Raw genomic sequence first — 18,484 nt, 5'->3', positions numbered from 1 at the left:
TTCGATAGTAAAGTTGGTATAGCAAAAAAATTCCAATAATGGCTAGCTTGGCAACACCCAGTTTCTCTGACAATGCCCCTTGCTCAATCATGGGAGAGGTAAGAGGATTGTCTCAGTTATAAGATGTTAGCAGACATTTATGGCTTGTGGGGGGAATAAACGCAACCTCTCCATGTTTTGATATTATCTCTGACTATACTTGTTTTTAATCTACTTTTTCTATATTTAGCATCCAGTCATTTTAAAGTGTCTTTTTTTTTTTTAAATCAAGATCTGCACTGTGACAGAAAACCAGACTTTGTGCATATGAATCCTGGAGGTTATTATTTAGCATTTAAAGGAAATAAATCATGGCCAGGGGCTACTCTGAAATTTGGGGAATTTGAAGGCCACTTTAAGTGTTGGGAGGAGGGGGGAAGGTTGAATATACCGCCATTCTTCGGATATCTCAAAACTCAATTTAAACATTTCAATGAAGAAGGAGATGGGAGGGGACAAGGGTCAAATCTCAGGGTTTTTTGTTTGTTTATTTTTTTGTTAGAGGTAAAAATTGAGACGAAATATTTCACTGGAAAGACCTTCCTCCCCAGCTTGCGCGGTTATCAACCTTACCAAAGTAATTTTTGGAGCACACTACCGAATACGCTTGTTCCAAAACTGTTACGGAAACTCCTAGTTTTTAGTAAGTACACAATTATTTTTCTCTTTCTCTCCCAGAACTCAGATAGCTGAAGCGAGGATGGTCCCCCCTCGGATTTCGCCCAGCACCCAGCCAATCTGAGCCCGAATGCTAATTAGTTGCTCTCCCCCGATGAACACGCCTTTGTCGCTTGTAGGGCCGGACTACAAAGCCCAGAATGCCTCGCCCCTCCCTGATCAATGAGGGCTTATTTAAATGATCTCTGAGGTCTTGGACCCAGGCCAATCAGCTGTCAGGGCTCATGATAAATCGCAATGCATTATTGATAATAATAATTACTGGGACATGCGCGTTCCGGCCGAAGGGGGGTAAATTTCCCAACTCCAGGAATTTGTGGCGGAGTGGGCAAATAACCGCGGCTCTCCAGGCGCCCCGATGCTCGCACCATGTCGAGGCGCAAGCAGGCGAAGCCCCAGCACATCAACTCGGAGGAGGATCAGGGCGAGCGGCAGCCGCAGCAGCCGGCCCCCGAGTCTGCAGATGCGGCCCCAGCGGCGCCGGCGGCGGGGGCGCTGGGTGAGTGGGGCTGGGGGGCGCACGCCCCGGGCGGGCAGCTTCCCAGACGCTCGCCCGCCCCTCGGAGGCGCGGGCTTTGGCGAGGCCGCGGCTCCCTCCGCAGATTCGGGAACTTGGATCCGGGGGCTTAGTTCCAGGGGCGAACCGGCAGCCTGGTTCCCCACCCCCACCCCCGCTCTCGTTAATTTTACACTTTTTCTCGCTTCTCCTCTCTCGTGGAAGTTTCACCCCCAGGTCTCGCTCTTAGTGTAGGATTGACCCCGAGCCTCTGCCTGCCCCTCATTCCCGAGAGGTCCCCTTCTCCGCGTCCTCTGCCCCTCTCTTAATTGGCTGCTCTCCCTCACTAGTAACCCCCCCCCACTTGTAACTTAGGCTCCCCTCCTCCCTCCCTGGCGCCGCTTTTAAAAGAAAAGACGCCGGGGGTCCCCACTCTATTCCTTCACCCGTTGGGGGCTTTTCTAGGAGGCTGGGGAAGGGGCGCACCCTCGGAAGACCCCCCCGGGGGAGGCCGATCTGTTGCACGCGCCCCTCCCGTGCCGTGAGGGGGAGGGGGCGCGACCTCTCCCCACCCCCCAGGAGCTGGGGTGCGGGCCACCCGCGCTGCGGAGGGGACTGAGGGCCGGAAGAAGTGGAGGACAAGGGCACAAGATTGCCTTCTTTTCTGTTTCAAAAATTTCTTTTTTTGGTTTCCCTCTTTTCTCCCGGGGCTACGCCGCCTGCCGATCTTCGCCCTAACCTTTCGGGGCCTGACCTCCAGCCATCTTTGATTTCCGACTTCCTAAAAATAACCGCGGGCGGCGGGAGGGGTGCGGGCCCCGGAGCGCGGGGGTCGCGCGCGCTCTGCAGCCCCGCTGGGGTGCACCCGCCTAGCGTTGCGCGTGGCTTTTGTGGCGCGCCCCGCTTTCCGCAAAGCGCGCCCCGGGGGCCGGAGGGGAGAGGTCGCGCCAGGGCTGGGCGGTCGCGTCCAGGGCGAGCTCCCGGGGGCTGACCCGGCCCACGCTTCCGCGCCGCGCGTCTCCGGGGTCGGGAGGAGTTCGGGACCCCCAGCCTAGTCGGGAGCGGCCGAGCGGACTCCTCTCTCCCTAATCATTTAACCTCGGGGGCTTTAGGAGCGAGTCGCTTTCCCACTATCTCCCCTCCGCCCTGGCCCGCCAAATTGTCGCCTGATAAGTTTTTCGCGTACGTGTGGGGGGGAGGGGGCGTCTTCAATCTCCTCTCGGGCCTTGTTGGAGGCTTCGCTGCCCTCGCCGCCTGCTTTCTAATTTCCCAGCGGGTGATGGGGGTGCGCGCGGCAACCCCAGTCGCTCCAATCCACTACAACGAGGGAAAGAGCCGTCGCCACTTTTTGGTTACCGTACCCTTTATTTCGGGGAGGGAATGGAATACATTTTCTCAATCTATAAGATAATGTAAATCCCTATTCACCCCCCCCCCCCGCCCCCAAATAATCTTTTTCCAGGGCAAGTTACGGAGATCGGCTTGACCAAAGGGGGCGGCTCTGAGGTTTTGGGGGCTTCCGATGGTCAGGGCAGCACGCACCGGAGGTCGGAGGAGGGCGGCCTCTCTTTGTGCCTTGGGAGGGGGGTGGGGGGGAAGGACGGAGAGGCTTCGTTGCCTGGCCCACCTGGAACAAAAGGGTTAACCCGCCGCCCGCCCGTTTCCTCCCGAGAAGGAGGGGCGAGCTCCTGGCTCTGACCCCTCCCCTGGTCCTGCTCTGACCCCCCCTTCCCCCTGCCCGCTTCGTTTTGGGTGGGCGTACTCTTAGTGGGGCTTTTGGTGGGGTTTGGCACCTTAGGGGGAGCTGGTTACGGGGGGCGAGGGGACGTTCTTAAATGAACGCTAGCTGGAGTCGGCCACCAGTTAGCCCGAGCTGGTTAGGCTCGCGAGCCTGGCCGTGCGCTCCCTCCACAATTGGGGAGGGGGAGTTGCTATTGATCGCTGGGTTGCGGTCGCCGCTGAGCTGCGCGCGGGCGTCCCCTGGAGGCCCAGCCGGGAACCTCGCGCTCGGCTGAGAGGCGGGTCCCCTCGAAGGTACCGGCTCCCACCTGATGGGAGGGACGCGCTGGGGCCGGGGGTTGAAGAGCTCTGGGCTGGGCGCTCCTCGGGACTCCAGTCAGTTCCTTGTGCTCTCCCTGGCGGTGCTGAATTTTCTTTGCCAGGTGTTTAGAATTCTTGGAAAGAATCCTTCGATCCTAGTATGGGTTTGCAGAGCCCCCAGTTGCCGCCGTGAAACAGAAGGTAGTAGCAGTACATTCCCAAGCAGTCCATTTTAATGGATACATTTTGTGTTTGAGCCCCTGTTTGTGTGTATGCCTATGATTAAAAAACATTCAGTTTAGACTGATCTTATTGTGCACAGCCGATTTGAAACTACTTAAAAAAGAAATGCACTTTTTGAGGGAGGAAAATGAAGTTCGGCCATCAGTTAGATCCAAAAAATCTGCAGGTGGTCAGAGGACTCGGGCCTTGTACAGGAAAATTAGCATTTTTTTCAAAAGAGGTTCAAATGCCTTTTGTGCTAAACTGGATTACAACCATCAACGATTTAAGATTCCCCAATTTCAAATAACCTCCTAGCCCCAGTTTCTAAACTGCAATGACCTACATCGGCGGTAAGGAGTCAGAAGGGGACACTTGGGAGTTTCTGTTTTAATCGAGGGCAAGGGAAATCTTGGTGACAGTGGCCTCAGTGAATGTTGCAGGCCGAGTTTCTGTGTTTGCATCTGGCTTTCCCAAAGACAAGGGCTACAGCTTGCCCACGCCTCTTTGTTCCGTTAAAAAGAAGTTGCACAAGGCCTAGCTGATCCTTCAGGCTCCTTCAGCCTTCCTCATGTTAGGGAGCCATCTTGGGAGGGAGGGATAGAGTTAACGCTTCCTCTTTTTAGATGAAATGAAGTATTTTTGTAAGGTATAAGAGTGAGGTGTGCATTCCAATCTGTTTGTAAGACTTTCAGCTGTAAGCTTGGATTTCTGAGCTTCTGGGTTCTTTCTCAGTACTAGGAAGATGAAACATCCTATTTAGATAGTTTCAACTATAGAAAGCCCACTGTGTGCTGGAAATGTGATCGGTAATTAATTTTATTCAAAATAACAATTTAAAAAAATTGTGTCAAGACAGCTTAACTGCCAAACTGGGATAATTCTGCAGTTTTATTGGTAGCGCACACCAGGCTGGAGACCTGACGTACATTACCTTTGATTTTCGTTTTTGCTCTGTTTAAACTTCAGCTCCTGGTTGCAATGGCTTGCCCAGAGTTTCCTTGTCTTGTTTGATTTGAGCCTTGCTCTAAATGCAAGAAGTTGTGTTTATTGTGGTTTTAGAGGAGTTGGTTATGGGATGGGATTTTCTATCAGTATTCTTTCAGATGGAGGAGCCCGGGCTGTTGTAGGCTTTTTAGAATAAGGGGTCTGGGGAGCAATTTGGAAATTAAACAGAGTTTGCATTTGGTGCTCCGGGCTTTACTGCCTTGGAAAGAATGATGGAAAGAGTTTTAGATATCCCTTTTCATCATCCATCACCTGTGTGCTTTTGATTGCTTAAAAAAGCATCTAAACCATCTTTCGAAGCCTCTAAATCCAGGTAAGAACTGCATCTCTCATCATTGCTATCCATTTTCCCCCCCAAATTTCGAGTCCATGTCAGGTTTTGTTCTGAGGGGTCCTGGGGAAGGAGATAGCAAAAACTGCCTGCATGAAGTTTACAACTTGCTTTTAAAAGATGAGCTCCATGGAGAAGGAAATGGCAACCCACTCCAGTATTCTTGCCTGGAAAAGTCCGTGGACAGAGGAGCCTGGCGGGCTGCAGTCCATGGGGTTACATGACCGAGCATGTGTGCACAAGCGTGGAGGGATATGGGTGGTTAGCAATAAACTGTTAGAACTAAAAAAAACATAAATAAGTAAAAGATGAGCTCCAGTTGAGGCAAAATGGGACGTATCTAGCATAAACAGCAGAGCTTGCACACATTAGCACAAAAAACTTTGATTCTTTTACTTCTTCCTTTTCAGCAAACTTGAGTTTTGATCCAAGACCGTTTGGAACAATTTTTTTTTTTTTTTTGGTATTTTTATTAAATGGAAACTTAATTACAGCTCTAATTTGCCACCTACAAATTGAGTTAAAGGCATTTCTCAGATTGCTGAATGCAGATGTAAAATTAAACTGGTTTAATTTTAAGCACTTTTTTTTTGAAGTGGTTCAGTACTTAAGGACATCTCAATTTCCTTTTGTTTTTTTGGTAAGCAGTTATCCTGCTGGTGGGGGTGGGGTAAGAGATATTAAGTACTTTAGATAATCTACTTGTTGTAGTTCTTTTAATATAGGAATGGGAGGAAAAAAAGATAAGCTTCAGGCATAATGCTTGTCTCAAGATATACGAGCATTTTCATAGGCTTCAGAATTTGATTGGCCTCTGGCAGATGAGCTTTTCTTGCTATACAATAGTAAGAGTATTTTCTATCCATTTGGCAGTGATTGAATCTAAGCCCCCTGCTGGGTTTACTGCATTCTTCCAACTTATTGGATAACTAGATGCTGAGAGATAACATTCCTAAAATTCGGGCGTGGGGGGTGGGGTGGAAGGATGGAGGATCTAGTTGCTGTAATCCCTCTGAACTTTGCTTTTTCCTTTTGGGAAGGGTTAACTTAAGCATACCCAGCGATTGTTCATAACAGAGTCCTGTTACTCTTGGGCAAATACGCTGTCAGTATTTGCCAATGGTGGCCTGGATGTCGAAGGACTTCACTGCACCAGCAAACAGCTCCTGCTGAGTGAAGAAGAAGTGGGATGTTGCCAGTATTGCTTGGAGGCTGCAGAAAGGGGAGCCTGTGTATACAGTGCCGGCAAGCTGGTATTCAGGTTGTAAATCACTCTTGGGAACTGCTGGGTCCTTCTGGGGCAGGGAGCTTAACCTTTTTTGTGCCACAGTTCCCCTCCCCCAACAGAGTTACTGAAACACATACAGAATTATTGAAATACATAGAAATACCAAGGAAATAAATCGCATTGAGATGCACTGAGCAAAAATGATTGGAAACATTCATGATACAGTAATATGTGCTTCTTTATGAACACAGTAAAGAAGATCTAGCAGTCAGTCAGGTAACCAGAATTTCCAGTAACACAACCACATTAACATCGTAGGAAAATACCTGCTTTCTGTTGATGACATAGGCGCACGGGCTCTGCAAATACTGCTGAGGTGTGTCCTCAGTGTTCATAATAGAAAGAATATTGTCTGCATGGGGGTGAAAACTTTTTTTGCGGGGGAGAGGGAGACAAAAACGTATATTTGGGATTTCCGTGGTGTTCCAGTGGTTAAGACTTCATGCTCCACTGCAGCGGGCACAGGTTCCTAAGATCCTGTGTGCTGTGGATCCTGGCCAAAAAAAAAAAAAAAATTATGGGTGTTACAGTGCTTTGTGGTCTTCCAAAGGATCATAGTGCATAAACAGATACACAGTATGTTTGTGGTATTAAAGTTTTGGACTGGGTTGGGGGAGAGTAGGGGGGAAAATGCTTTAAAAGCTTTCCTGGAGGGGTAAAATGAAGAAAAGAAAGTGTTCTAACAGAAACAGTAATACATGAGGCCACTAACTGTAGTGCCTTTTTAAATGCATTTAAGACCGAGTCCCTGCTCTTGTGTTTTCTAGTGAACAGTGTGGCACCTTGAGTCAATTATTCTTGAGCCTCAGTTTCCGCGCTTGCACACTGGAAGCACAGATGCTTGTCTATGCGGCTGCAAAGATAAATGAGTTAAGGTTTGAGAGTCTGCAGTGCGTGCTCTGTGGCAATGTATGGGGGATGGTCCTAGTTGTGCTTTGGCGCTTAACAAGCAGAATGGGCATTTGTGCATGGGCTTTGCTAGAGGTTTCCAGAAGTAGCATGGCTGAGACAAGGGGTGTGACATGCTAATTAAAAAAAAAAAAAGCCAAAAGTGTATACATTTTGAAGTTTGTCTTCCACCCCAGACCCATGCTCTAGAAGCCGGCGACCAGTCTCAGCATCTCTTATTTCAGAAGTTTCCCAGGGACATACTTATATCTATTCCCAAACATGGCAGGGGGGGAGCACATTATCTGCACAGCCTGTTCTCTGCGTTTTTTCCCTCCTTTTGAAATCACTCTTGGGTGGTTGTCCTATAGAGCAAGCACATATAGTGAAGAGCTACAAAGTAGTCATCTTTTTTCTGTACCCTAATTTATTTCATCAGAACCTTGCTGGTGGACCAGAGTGTGTCTGTTTTTGTTTGGACTGTTCCTTGCTGAGACCTGACCCTGGAATCACAGAAAGTAAATTCCTACCAAGGGAGTTGCTGGGTGGAAGCATTGCACTACAAGGATGATGATGGTGGACTGGACTCTGAAGAAGTTGTATCATAAATATTTATGCATTTACCTGGCTGGTCTATTTCCCTCCCAAGAGAAACCTCCTAAGTTTCCCTTGGAAAGTTCTTGACACATAATTGCCAGAGTTGCACTTCCAGAAAGATGGTGCCACTTAACCCACCTCCACAAGCACCCCATTACAAATGTACCAGTAGATACGCCAGCTTCATGATTCTGGGAACTGATGAATACTTTTAACTTGACTCTTGGGAATGTGGTTGCTTTAGAGCAGTTGTAGAGTTGGAAGGGAGGTGGCACCTACCTATTGTACCCCATGGAAATAGCTGGGGTGTATTGTGTCTTAACCCTCCCTGTCCCACCCCCCACCCCAACCTGCCCCCTCAAGCTTTCCTGTCCTCCCCAGGGGTTTCTGCAAGAGGCAAGATAGTTGCCATCTCAGTAAAAGAAACATACTAGGAGAGGAAGGAAGTGCAGGAATGAAGAGTTCAGAGGGAGGATCTGTGTCCAATGCCTGGCTTTTAGCTTCACTACCTTGGGGAAGTTAATGTCCCCTCCTCAGTTTCTCCCTCTGTTAAATGTCGTAGTCTCTTTTGTTGTTAATAACACAAATTACACCCGTAGGTAGTAAGTGCTCAACAGTTATCTGTGACTACATTTTTTATGGTGTTGTCTTGGGTAAGTCACATCTGGGAGTCTGTTTTTCTCATCTGTAAATGAGGCTGGTGTTTAATAGGATTGGACGAATGTAGTGTGGACCCCAGGGCACCTCGAGGTCCTAGTCTGGACTGTAGGGGACTGCCAGGCTGCTCCTCTTTGCATCATCAGACCCCTCGCCCTGCCTTGCTCTCAGTAGGAAGTGAGAAGGATTGTTAAAATGAGTGAGACTTTAAATGACTGTTATTAAGTCTTATTTTCAGCAGCCCTAGTTGCCCAGGTAACCAAGCCACTGAAATAGACAAGGTGAAGAAATTGATGTTCACTGAACACCTACAGTATCTGTACTTTCCCCAGATCCTAGGATGGTGCCAGGCTCGTAGTCAGCACTCACAAACACTTATTAATTACATTACTTAACCCAGGCATCTACCTTATGTAGCTGTCGTGACTGTACACATTTAATAGAAATCCTGAGGGGTAAACCTACCATATCAAACCTGTGAATGATAGATTACTATAATTTCTTTTCTTTTCCTTGGCTCACCCGAGCCCACATACACCTTGCTAAACTTCTGATTATTACCTAGTCTGAAATTAGGAAAGATCAACTCAATTTATTAAGGTTATGCTGTGGAAATTTAAAAGAACCAGTGTTTGAAAGTCTGTTGGAAAGTATAGATCTTTCTTAAGAGAAATACACTGTTTCAAGATCAATCCCTCCCCCAAATTGTTGACTGACTCCTCAGTCAAAACTCATGGTGTTGGGAAATGTAATCACCCAAGAAGAGGCAAAATAGGTTCATTTTCTTTTAAAAAGTGATTATTTTATTTAAAAAATAAATGAATACTTCCTGGCCATTTCCCCATTCATTTGTACATTTCAAATAGGTGTTTTTTGTTTTAAACAAAAACTGTCACTTGTTTGTTCTGTAACCTACTTCCACCTAACTTCTGTCTCCAAATCAGGACATATGGAAATTCTACATTGTTTTCATACTGTGGGTATACTAAAATTTATATCCCATACCCCCCCCCCCCCCCTTTTTGTGGCTATAAACATTTCTGTGAAAAATACCCTTCTTCCTAGGTGGATCTTTGTATCCATATGCAAAAGTCTGTGATTTAGCTCAGCACACCTGGGGTCGCTGGGTCTGAGGTGTGCCTGTGTGACTTCTCAGGTCAGGGTGTATATACAACAGAACAGCCAGGAAATGAAAACAGTCAAGTAATTTACAGAGTCTCCACTCACCAGGGCCCAGGCATCTGGCTAAAGTATGGCTGCCCAATAGCTGTTTCAGCATGCAGACTGGCAGTCACTGTGAAGGAAATGGGACCCAATTGGCAAAAGAAACCCAGGGACCAGTCATTTTTAGGAAGAGAACTGCCCAGAATATGAAGGTTGTTTGATTTAATGTAACAGTAGTAGAAGCTGCAAATGGAGGGCGAGGAATAAATTCCCATCATTCCATCCCTTCCCTCTTTTCTTGGGCTTCTTTCTTTGTTTAATGGCTTAATAATCCTTTAATGTCATGCTGTGGCATTTCTACAGGTTTTCCATAATCAGGAAGGTCAGTAAAGTCTTTTTCTTGGACATGCAATTTTTCCTTTTTTTTGTTTCCAGTGTTTTTTTTTCCCTCACACATAAAAAACATTCCTCAGAATATCAGCTTCATCTTATTTAGGTCTCCATGTTTTAGGTGAATTTAGTACCACCGTCATAGTTCTTGGCACCTTTAAACTTCCAGCATCTCTGGTGGGAAGGTACAGTTACCACATTGTCTGAAGGAGTGATTTATTGCAGTTTTACTTTTGATGGACCCAGGATGGAGATGAACAGCAGGCTTCCAGTGTCATTTTAATGGATGACATGTAATCCATTTGCTTTTGTAAGCCAGCTCTGAGGTGGGGCAGAGAGCTCCGTGGGGATTATTTTAAGAAATTATATTGAGTTTCCCAGCACTGCCTTAATAATAAGTTGGTACAGATTACTAGATGGCCAGTGCAGGAGATGCAAGAGACCCGGATTCAATCCCTGGCTCGGGAATATCTCCTGGAGAAGGAAATGGCAACCCTCTCCAGTATTCATACCTGGAAAATTCCATAGATAGAGGAGCCTTGCGGGCTCTAGCCATGGGGTCGCAAAGAGTCGAACGTGGCTTAGTGAATGAACACACACTAGACCAGTCTGTTTGTTCTGGAGGCTGGACCCCTGAGACTAAGGAGCAGCAGGGTCCTTTTCTCTTGGAGGCTCCAAGGGGAGTGTGTACCACGCAGCCTCCTTACTGCCTTCTGTTGGGTCCAGCATCCTTGGCTTAGAGCTTTGTAACTCCTGCCTTGGCCTCACGTGGCCTTATTCTGTCTCATGTCTTTTTTTAGAAAAATTTCCGTTTATTTTTGGCTGCCCTGGGTCTCTGTTGCTGCACGCCGGCTTTCTCTAGTTGCGGTGCAAGGGCTTCATTGTGGGGTGGTTTCTGGTTGCAGAACATGGGCTCTAGGCCCACGGGCTCAGTGGTTGTGTGCACATGGGCTTTAATTGATTCGAGGCATGTAGACTCTTCCTGGACCAGGGGTTGAACCTGTGTCCCCTGCCTTGGCAGGTGGATTCTTAACCACTGGACCACCAGGGAAGTTTTCCTGTCCCTTTTCTCCTTAGAGACACCAGGTATTGGGCTTGGGATTCACCCTAATTACAGTTGCACAGAGCCTTCCCTCTGTCCTCCCCCAGGAGACCACATGCACAGGGGAACGGGTTAGGATTGGACATTTGGGGGGTTATGGTTCCACCCACTACATGAATGGTTGGCTCACTGAGGCCCTCATTCCCTGCCATGGTCTTCTTCTTGTTAGGACACAGATCATGAAGACCTCTGAATTCTGAGTTGTGGTCCCCCCCACCCTCGCCCCCCAATCGCCCGGCGTCCTTCCTAGGGTGGAGTTCTCATCTCCTTCGCTCTTTCCGCAGGTGCTCCAATGAAGTACCCCGGCGACGAGCTGAATGGGGACGGAGCAGGGATAAAGCGGCCCCGGCGGGAGGAGACCCACGTCTGCGAGAAATGCTGCGCCGAGTTCTTCAGCTTCTCGGAGTTCTTAGACCACAAGAAAAATTGCACTAAAACGCCCCCCGTGCTTATCTTGAAGGACAGTGAGGGGCCGATGTCGTCCGAAGACTTGTCGGGGACTGTGCTCAGTCCGCAGCCGCCCAGCCCGGGCCGGAGGGAGGGCCACCGGGACGATGGCGGCGGCGGGGGCCCCGGGGACGCGAGGGAGAAGCCGGGGGCGGAATCCGTTCTGTACCTGAAGACGGAGGCCGCCCTGCCGCCCGCGCCGCAGGACATAAGCTATTTACCCAAAGGCAAGGTGGCCAACACCAACGTCACGCTTCAGGCGCTGCGCGGCACCAAGGTGGCGGTGAACCAGCGCAGCGCCGACGCGCCCCCGGCGCCCCTGCCCGGCGCCGGCAGCCTGCCCTGGGTCCTGGAGCAGATCCTGTGCCTCCAGCAGCAGCAGCTGCAGCAGATCCAGCTCACGGAGCAGATCCGGGTGCAGGTGAACATGTGGGCCTCCCACGCCCTCCACGCCGGCCACGCGGCCGACTCGCTGAAGACGCTCGGGGGCCACGTGTCGCAGCAGGTGTCGGCGGCCGTGGCCCTGCTCAGCCAGAAGGCGGGGAGCGCCGGGCTGCCCCTGGACGCCCTGAAGCCCGCCAAGCTACCTCACGCCAACGTCCCTTCCGCCGGCGGCTCCGCCTCCCCGGGGCTGCCGCCCTTCGCCCTGAAGCCGGACGCCACCCGGGTGCTCCCCGGCGTCCTGTCGCGCCTCCCCGGGGCGCTGCTCCCCCAGGCCCCGGGCTCCGTGCTCTTCCAGAGCCCCTTCTCCGCGGTGGCCTTAGACCCGTCCAAGAAAGGCAAAGGGAAGCCCCCGAGTGTCTCCCCGGTGGAGGTCAAACTCAAGGACGAGGCTCTCTGCCGGCACAAGTGTAAGTACTGTAGCAAGGTTTTTGGGACTGATAGCTCCTTGCAGATCCACCTCCGCTCCCACACCGGAGAGAGACCCTTCGCGTGCTCCGTGTGCGGCCACCGCTTCACCACCAAGGGCAACCTCAAGGTGCACTTCCACCGGCATCCCCAGGTGAAGGCAAACCCCCAGCTGTTTGCCGACTTCCACGACAAGACGGCGGTGGGCAGCGGCCTTCCCTTCGCGCTGGCCGGCCCCGCCCCCCTCGAGGAAGCCGGGCTCTCCCTAGACAGCAAACCCACGCTCGCGGCGGGGACCCCCAGTGTCGTAGGGCTAGCTCAGAATCTCCCCTCGGGGCCTCACCCCAAGGACGTCGTGGGGGGCCCGTTGCCCGGTGACCTGCAGCCCGGGCCGTCTCCGGAAAGCGAGGACGGCTCCATCCTGTCCGGGGTGGGGCCGACCCATCCCTCCCCCAGGGTCGGAGGCTTCCCAGGGGGTGGGCCGCCCGAGCCGGGGTCGGAGACCCTGAAGCTGCAGCGGCTGGTGGAGAACATAGACAAGGCCACCAGCGACCCCAACGAGTGTCTCATCTGCCACCGCGTCCTCAGCTGCCAGAGCTCGCTCAAAATGCACTACCGCACGCACACCGGGGAGAGGCCCTTCCCCTGCAAGGTCTGCGGCCGCGCCTTCTCCACCAAAGGCAACCTGAAGACGCACCTGGGGGTGCACCGCACCAGCGCGTCGGTGAAGACGCAGCACTCCTGCCCGATCTGCCAGAAGAAGTTCACCAACGCCGTCCTGCTGCAGCAGCACATCCGCATGCACATGGGCGGCCAGATCCCCAACACGCCCCTGCCCGAGAGCCCCTGCGAGCTCGCGGGCCCCGAGCCCTCGGCGGCCGGGGAGAACGGCAGCCCCAGCGCGCCCCCTCACGACGGGATCGTGGAAGCCATCGACGTAGACGAAGTCTGCCCCCAGGAGGCCCTCGGCAGCTCCTCGAGGGTCCCTGGGCCCCTCACCGGCGTCCACGCGGTGTCCCCTACCCCGGGGCTGGCCACGGTGGCTTCGCTGGATGCCCCAGTGAAGGCGGGGCTCGCCGCGCTCGTCCTGCAGCGGCAGGGCAGCCGAGAAAACGGGTCCGCGGAGAGCGATGGCCTAACCAACGACGACGCCTCCTCGGTGATGGGCGACCCCGAGTGCGCCAGCCGAAGCCCAGACGTTCTAGAGAGCACGTCCTTCCAGGCGCTCTCGCCGGCCCATAGCCAGGCGGAGAGCGTCAAGTCCAAGTCTCCGGACGCCGACGGCAAAGGGGACGGCTCCGAGAGCAGCCGCGCTGAGATGGAAGGTGATAGAGCTTTGGATTTCACTTAGGTCCATTCTGGGCTCGAGGTCATCCGGAAGGAACCCGGAGGCACCTCGACCGATGGAGAGTGAATTAGCTCCTCTATAGGGCAGTTAGTGACTACCTCTGTCGTAGTCCTGACATGCTTTTCACTTAGGACAGTCCTCGCAGGTTGGGCGTGGACAGTTTACTTTGCTTGGTTTTGATCTTTGTGTTGGAGGCCCATGGTGGCCACATGGGAATTCTTTTAAGTTAATGCTCTCCTAGAAGAGTATTTTGAGGAAGTGGATGCCAGTGAGATAATTCATAGTTCCTTGATTCAGAGATCCCACTCTCTAATGTAAGAGTCACAGATGAGTAATTCTTGAGGGAGAAAAGAGAATCTAACCTATTTTAAATTGTGGGGTGCCTGTTGATGGCATTAATGGTCGAATGGGGGAACACTATTGTAGAATCGGAAAGATGGTGTCAGAGCAGACTTTAAGGGTAACTTGATGTGGGAATCGAACTTGGAATTGCGTTGCATGTGTTTCTGATGCCGATACCTTTTTTTTCTGATGCTGATACCTTTTAAAAGCCAAAATACTGGGTTGGCCAAAAAGTCTGTTTGGGCATGTCCATCTCTTTTGGAGAAACCGAATGAATATTTTGGATCACCCAATAGGAAAATTCTTTTAAGTTTTGGAGTCGTTATTCTCTGTGTAGCTAAATAAGTAAGAAGAAAACTGCTTCCAAGGTGTGAATTTCCTGAAAGGTGTTTCCAGACTCTCAACAGGCGGGGCAGTGGTAGTCAAAACTCTTTTCTTGGTTTGAAGAATGAGTGATGACGCGATGATAAAAGTTTTGTCTTTTTTTTTTTCCTGTGCGCAGGTCGGAGCAACGTTCCATCGACATTTATCCGAGCCCAGCCGACGTATGTCAAAGTTGAAGTTCCTGGTGGGTTTGTGGGTCCCGCGACCATGTCCCCAGGTATGACGCCTTTGCTAGCGGCTCAGCCCCGACGACAGGCCAAGCAGCACGGCTGCACGAGGTGTGGGAAGAACTTCTCATCGGCCAGCGCGCTTCAGATCCACGAGCGGACTCACACCGGGGAGAAGCCCTTCGTGTGCAACATATGTGGACGTGCTTTCACCACCAAAGGCAACTTGAAGGTGAGCTTCCTTCAGGCTTCAGCAGGGAGGTGGGGCTCAGTGTTAAGCAGCAACATTCATCCATAATAAATCCTTCTATCAGGGCCAAGTGGGATATTACATTGTGCGGTCTCAAAACTGGCTCTTGAAATAGTATTTCTTAAAAAGGAATAGTGGATAGGACTGCGTGCTTCCACTGCTGGACCCCAGGTTCAAGCACAGGTTGGGGAACTAAGATCCTTCCAGCTGTGCAGTGCAGTGAAAAAAAAACAAAAAGAAACAGGTTTCTCACATTAGAACATCTCTGAAGTTGGGATGTTAGTTGCCTTTATAAAATCCTGCAGATCTGGAAACATAGTGATTGTCATGTTTGTAATATAAAATTGATAAGTCCTTTATGGGTTTATCTTGTGCTTTGAGACTTGATGACTGCCTACCACGGTCTTCAACTTTTTATTTTAAAAAGGGGATTTGAAAACTCAAAAGCCAAACTGGGAAAATAATTGCAGAAAGGAGGCTGGGTTGAAGAAGCAGGAGGCAGTCGAGTATCTTTGCTCTTCAGAAGAGTCCCTGTCCTGCTTCCCACCGTAAGTGAAATAACATTCATTCCTGGTGGCCTTGTGAAACCTTCCCAGCCAGGCTTATTTTCTCCTCAGCGATGATTGCTCCTGTTGACACTATGTATTTAGGATGTCAGCTCCATCAGGGCAGCGTCTGTTTTGTTCAAAAGTTAATTTTTTCAACTCAAATTTTTTATTTGGGTCAGTTCCCACAAAGGGGGGGAAGTTGCACAGAGATGCTCACACACTGCTAATTTCTCCCAGTGGTAGAATTTTAATTTTGCTCAGCTGTAGAATAAACGGGCTTCTCAGGTGGCGCTAGTGGTAAAGAACCCACCTGCCAATGCAGGAAACATACAAGAGATGTGGGTTTGATCCCTGGGTCAGGCAGATCCCCTGCAGGAGGGCATGGCAACCCACTCCAGTATTCTTGCCTGGAGAATCCCATGGACAGAGGAGCCTGGAGGGCTTCAGTCCATGGGGTTGGTCGCAAAGAGTTGGACATGGCTTAATCAACTTAGCACTTGTGCATAGAATCAATAATAACCAGGGTATCGACACTGGTCTCACGTGTTTTCCCATTTCCCCTGTGCCCAGTCTCTATGCCTTAGGTTCCATACCATTTCTTACCTCTGTAGGTTTGTGTGTTAAACACATTGTGACCCTAGCACCCAAAACAACACTCTACTACCTAGTAGGTGTTGACAGAAGTGCCCGTGAATAGTGGGATGGGGAACATTGGAGTGTGTGTCCCCCACTTCGCTTGCCTCTAGGCAGGAATGTGGGTCCATTGTTGCCAGATGGTCTGATTGTGGTTTTTTTTTATTTCTCTCTCCCCAAGTGAATAATCTGGATTTTTTAATATGAAATCTAATTTTTTTCTCTTGGCTGCTCTCCGTAGCTTGTGAGATCCTAGTTCCCTGATACAGGGTTTTAACCTGTGCCCCTTGCAGTGGGAGCATGGAGCCATAACCACTGGACCACGAGGGAATTCTCCGACATCTAATTTTAAACTAGAAGTTTAGGTGGACCAAACCTGTGGGCAGACTTGACTTTGGCCCACACGCCAAAACCTCTGTTTGGTGGAAACCTTTCTGTCCCTCTTCCCACAGGTCCATTACATGACACACGGGGCCAACAACAGCTCAGCGCGCCGTGGCAGGAAGCTGGCCATCGAGAACACCATGGCTCTGTTAGGCACGGACGGAAAGAGGGTCCCCGAGATGTTTCCCAAGGAAATCACGGCCCCTTCGGTGAGCGTGGACCCCGTCGTGTGGCACCAGTACGCCACCATGCTCAACGGCGGTCTGGCCATGAAGACCAACGAGATCTCCGTAATTCAGAGTGGTGGCATCCCCACCCTCCCCGTGTCCCTGGGGGCCAGCTCCGTGGTGAATAACACGGCCGCCTCCAAGATCGACGGCTCCCAGTCTGCCGTCGGTGCCGAGGTGGAGAAGCCAGGGACGGCTGACAATGTCCCCAAACACCAGTTCCCGCACCTCCTGGAAGAAAACAAGATCGCAGTCAGCTAAGCCGCAGGACGACGCACCTCTGAGAGCAGTGCAGGCAGTGACCTCTCTAGAGAACTGTATCTTTTTTTGTTCTCTCTCTTTTTTTTAAGGCCCCCATCTCCTCCAGTTTTCTTCCTGATGTGCAAATAATGTTTACAGTTGTGACCACAACCTCAGGCAAGTCTTACAATCACAATGTTGCTATGCTGCTTTGCAAAAAAAGAAAAGAGAGAAAAAAAAAAAATTCTTACTAAAACAAATACTAGTATTTTTTTAAATTTTGGAAAAAAGCGGGTCTTGCAAAGTAGTTTTGTTACTTGCAACAAACTATATACATAAAAACCTTTGTACAACCTCGAGTAACTGTTTCCAAAGACGGTCACCTCTTTCAGGTTGGAAGGTATTGAACCACCATGGAGAAGACACCTGTTTCACCTGCTTGGGGGGTGGAGTGGCGGGGGGTGGGGGGCAGCTGTATACTTAATTCTGCGGGGACTGTATGCGGGTAAATGGACAAGGTCTGTCGTCTGTTTCGGGACCTGTTTTTGTATTCTCCCAACCCTGCACCCATTTTTCTTTTGTTTTTCTGAATGTACTTTTTTTTTTTTTTTTTTGGAAAACGAAGGTTGTAGAATTCCAAAGTGTTTTTCAACCTTGGAACCTTAAGTAGGATGCCCTCAAGTGGACTGATTTTAGTCCTTAGAGAGTCAGTGTGTGTGTTGCTGCTTATTTAAATACAGTTCATTTGGAGCCTCAAGAGTGCCAAGGTCCTCTCTACCCTTCCAGATGCCGCCGCCTTCCTAAAACCAGGAGAGGTGAACACCTGAGCAGGGAATCTCAGGTGATGTAATTTAGTTCACCAGTGCCTGCTCTGTTGAAGAGCTCGGTGTCCATTCTTGAAACAAACTCATGGAAGGGCATGTTTTCTTATTATATACTAAAAACTTCTTATACTAATTTGTACCAACATTTCCTTGATTGTGACTTATGCCAAGTAATGATGAAGATTTTTTTGTTTTCTTCTGAGTATTGCATGAAGGCTACCAAGTTGGAACAGGCGAGTCCTGGATGTGAAAGCTTTAATTTATCTACCTCATTCATGTGTTATTTTTGTAGCTATAGTCTCTTATTTTCCTATTGGATGACCGCTGAAGTGTTCCTAGACCCTATTGTAAACCTAAGAGTTGATGTATTGGTGGCAGCAGCTGGAAGTTCAAGATGTTGTTGTGATTCTTTTTTTTCCTTCTTCTTAATCCCCCCTTTTGTATATGTGATATTAAGCAGACGATGAAGCGTTCCTCTTGAAGATTTAACAAGCAAGGAGAAAGACCCACATTTCTGGGCGGAGAAGTCTTAGCCCCTCTGGAAGAGTGGATTGTGGCTGTTCTCAAGTCTGTCTCTTGGTAATTGCACCTGACTTTAGGATCCCCCCCCCCCAAATTTTTTTGTTTTGTTTTGCCGAGTTGTGCCTTTCCTTCTGGAATTGTAAGTGAACACAATAATATAGTACCTGTTTACACTGTGAAGCGGATATTGTTACAGAAGATAGACCAGAGGCTTTCTCACTTGTTAAGCTTAATAATGCCTTGTGAATGTATGATCTACGGAGAAACCCCTGTAGTTTTTACCTGCTGATGCTGTCTGTCTGTTGGAGAATAAATTTTGAATGGTTCTTTTTTTTTCACCACCCGGCGTGTATGTACATTTTTCTGTTATTTTCTGTTCCACACCTGACAGTCCTTTCCTGACGATCATTTCCAGCTGC

At 49.8% G+C, this 18,484-nt stretch overlaps 1 protein-coding gene across 6 annotated transcripts; it reads left to right on the top strand.

Annotated features, from left to right (window-relative positions):
- Window positions 1–872: 872 nt before the first annotated feature.
- On the top strand, window positions 873–18,218 carry SALL4 (spalt like transcription factor 4). 6 transcript variants are annotated; one of them, XM_043884910.1, is made up of 5 exons: window positions 4,065–4,796; window positions 5,855–6,075; window positions 11,185–13,521; window positions 14,389–14,669; window positions 16,321–18,218. In XM_043884910.1, exons 3-5 carry the CDS (start codon window positions 11,193–11,195, stop codon window positions 16,738–16,740), a joined length of 3,030 nt encoding a protein of 1,009 aa, XP_043740845.1. In that variant the 5' UTR covers window positions 4,065–4,796; window positions 5,855–6,075; window positions 11,185–11,192; the 3' UTR covers window positions 16,741–18,218. The 6 variants fall into 6 exon arrangements, with proteins under 6 accessions (XP_043740848.1, XP_043740844.1, XP_043740847.1 ...); XM_043884913.1 differs by lacking the exons at window positions 4,065–4,796; window positions 5,855–6,075 and adding an exon at window positions 873–1,216 and having other exon boundaries at window positions 11,185–12,198; XM_043884909.1 differs by lacking the exons at window positions 4,065–4,796; window positions 5,855–6,075 and adding an exon at window positions 873–1,216.
- Window positions 18,219–18,484: the final 266 nt, after the last annotated feature.

This window comes from Cervus elaphus, chromosome 23 (assembly GCF_910594005.1).
Source record: "Cervus elaphus chromosome 23, mCerEla1.1, whole genome shotgun sequence".
NCBI lineage: Eukaryota > Metazoa > Chordata > Mammalia > Artiodactyla > Cervidae > Cervus > Cervus elaphus.
This window is presented reverse-complemented; position numbering and strand designations above follow the sequence as displayed.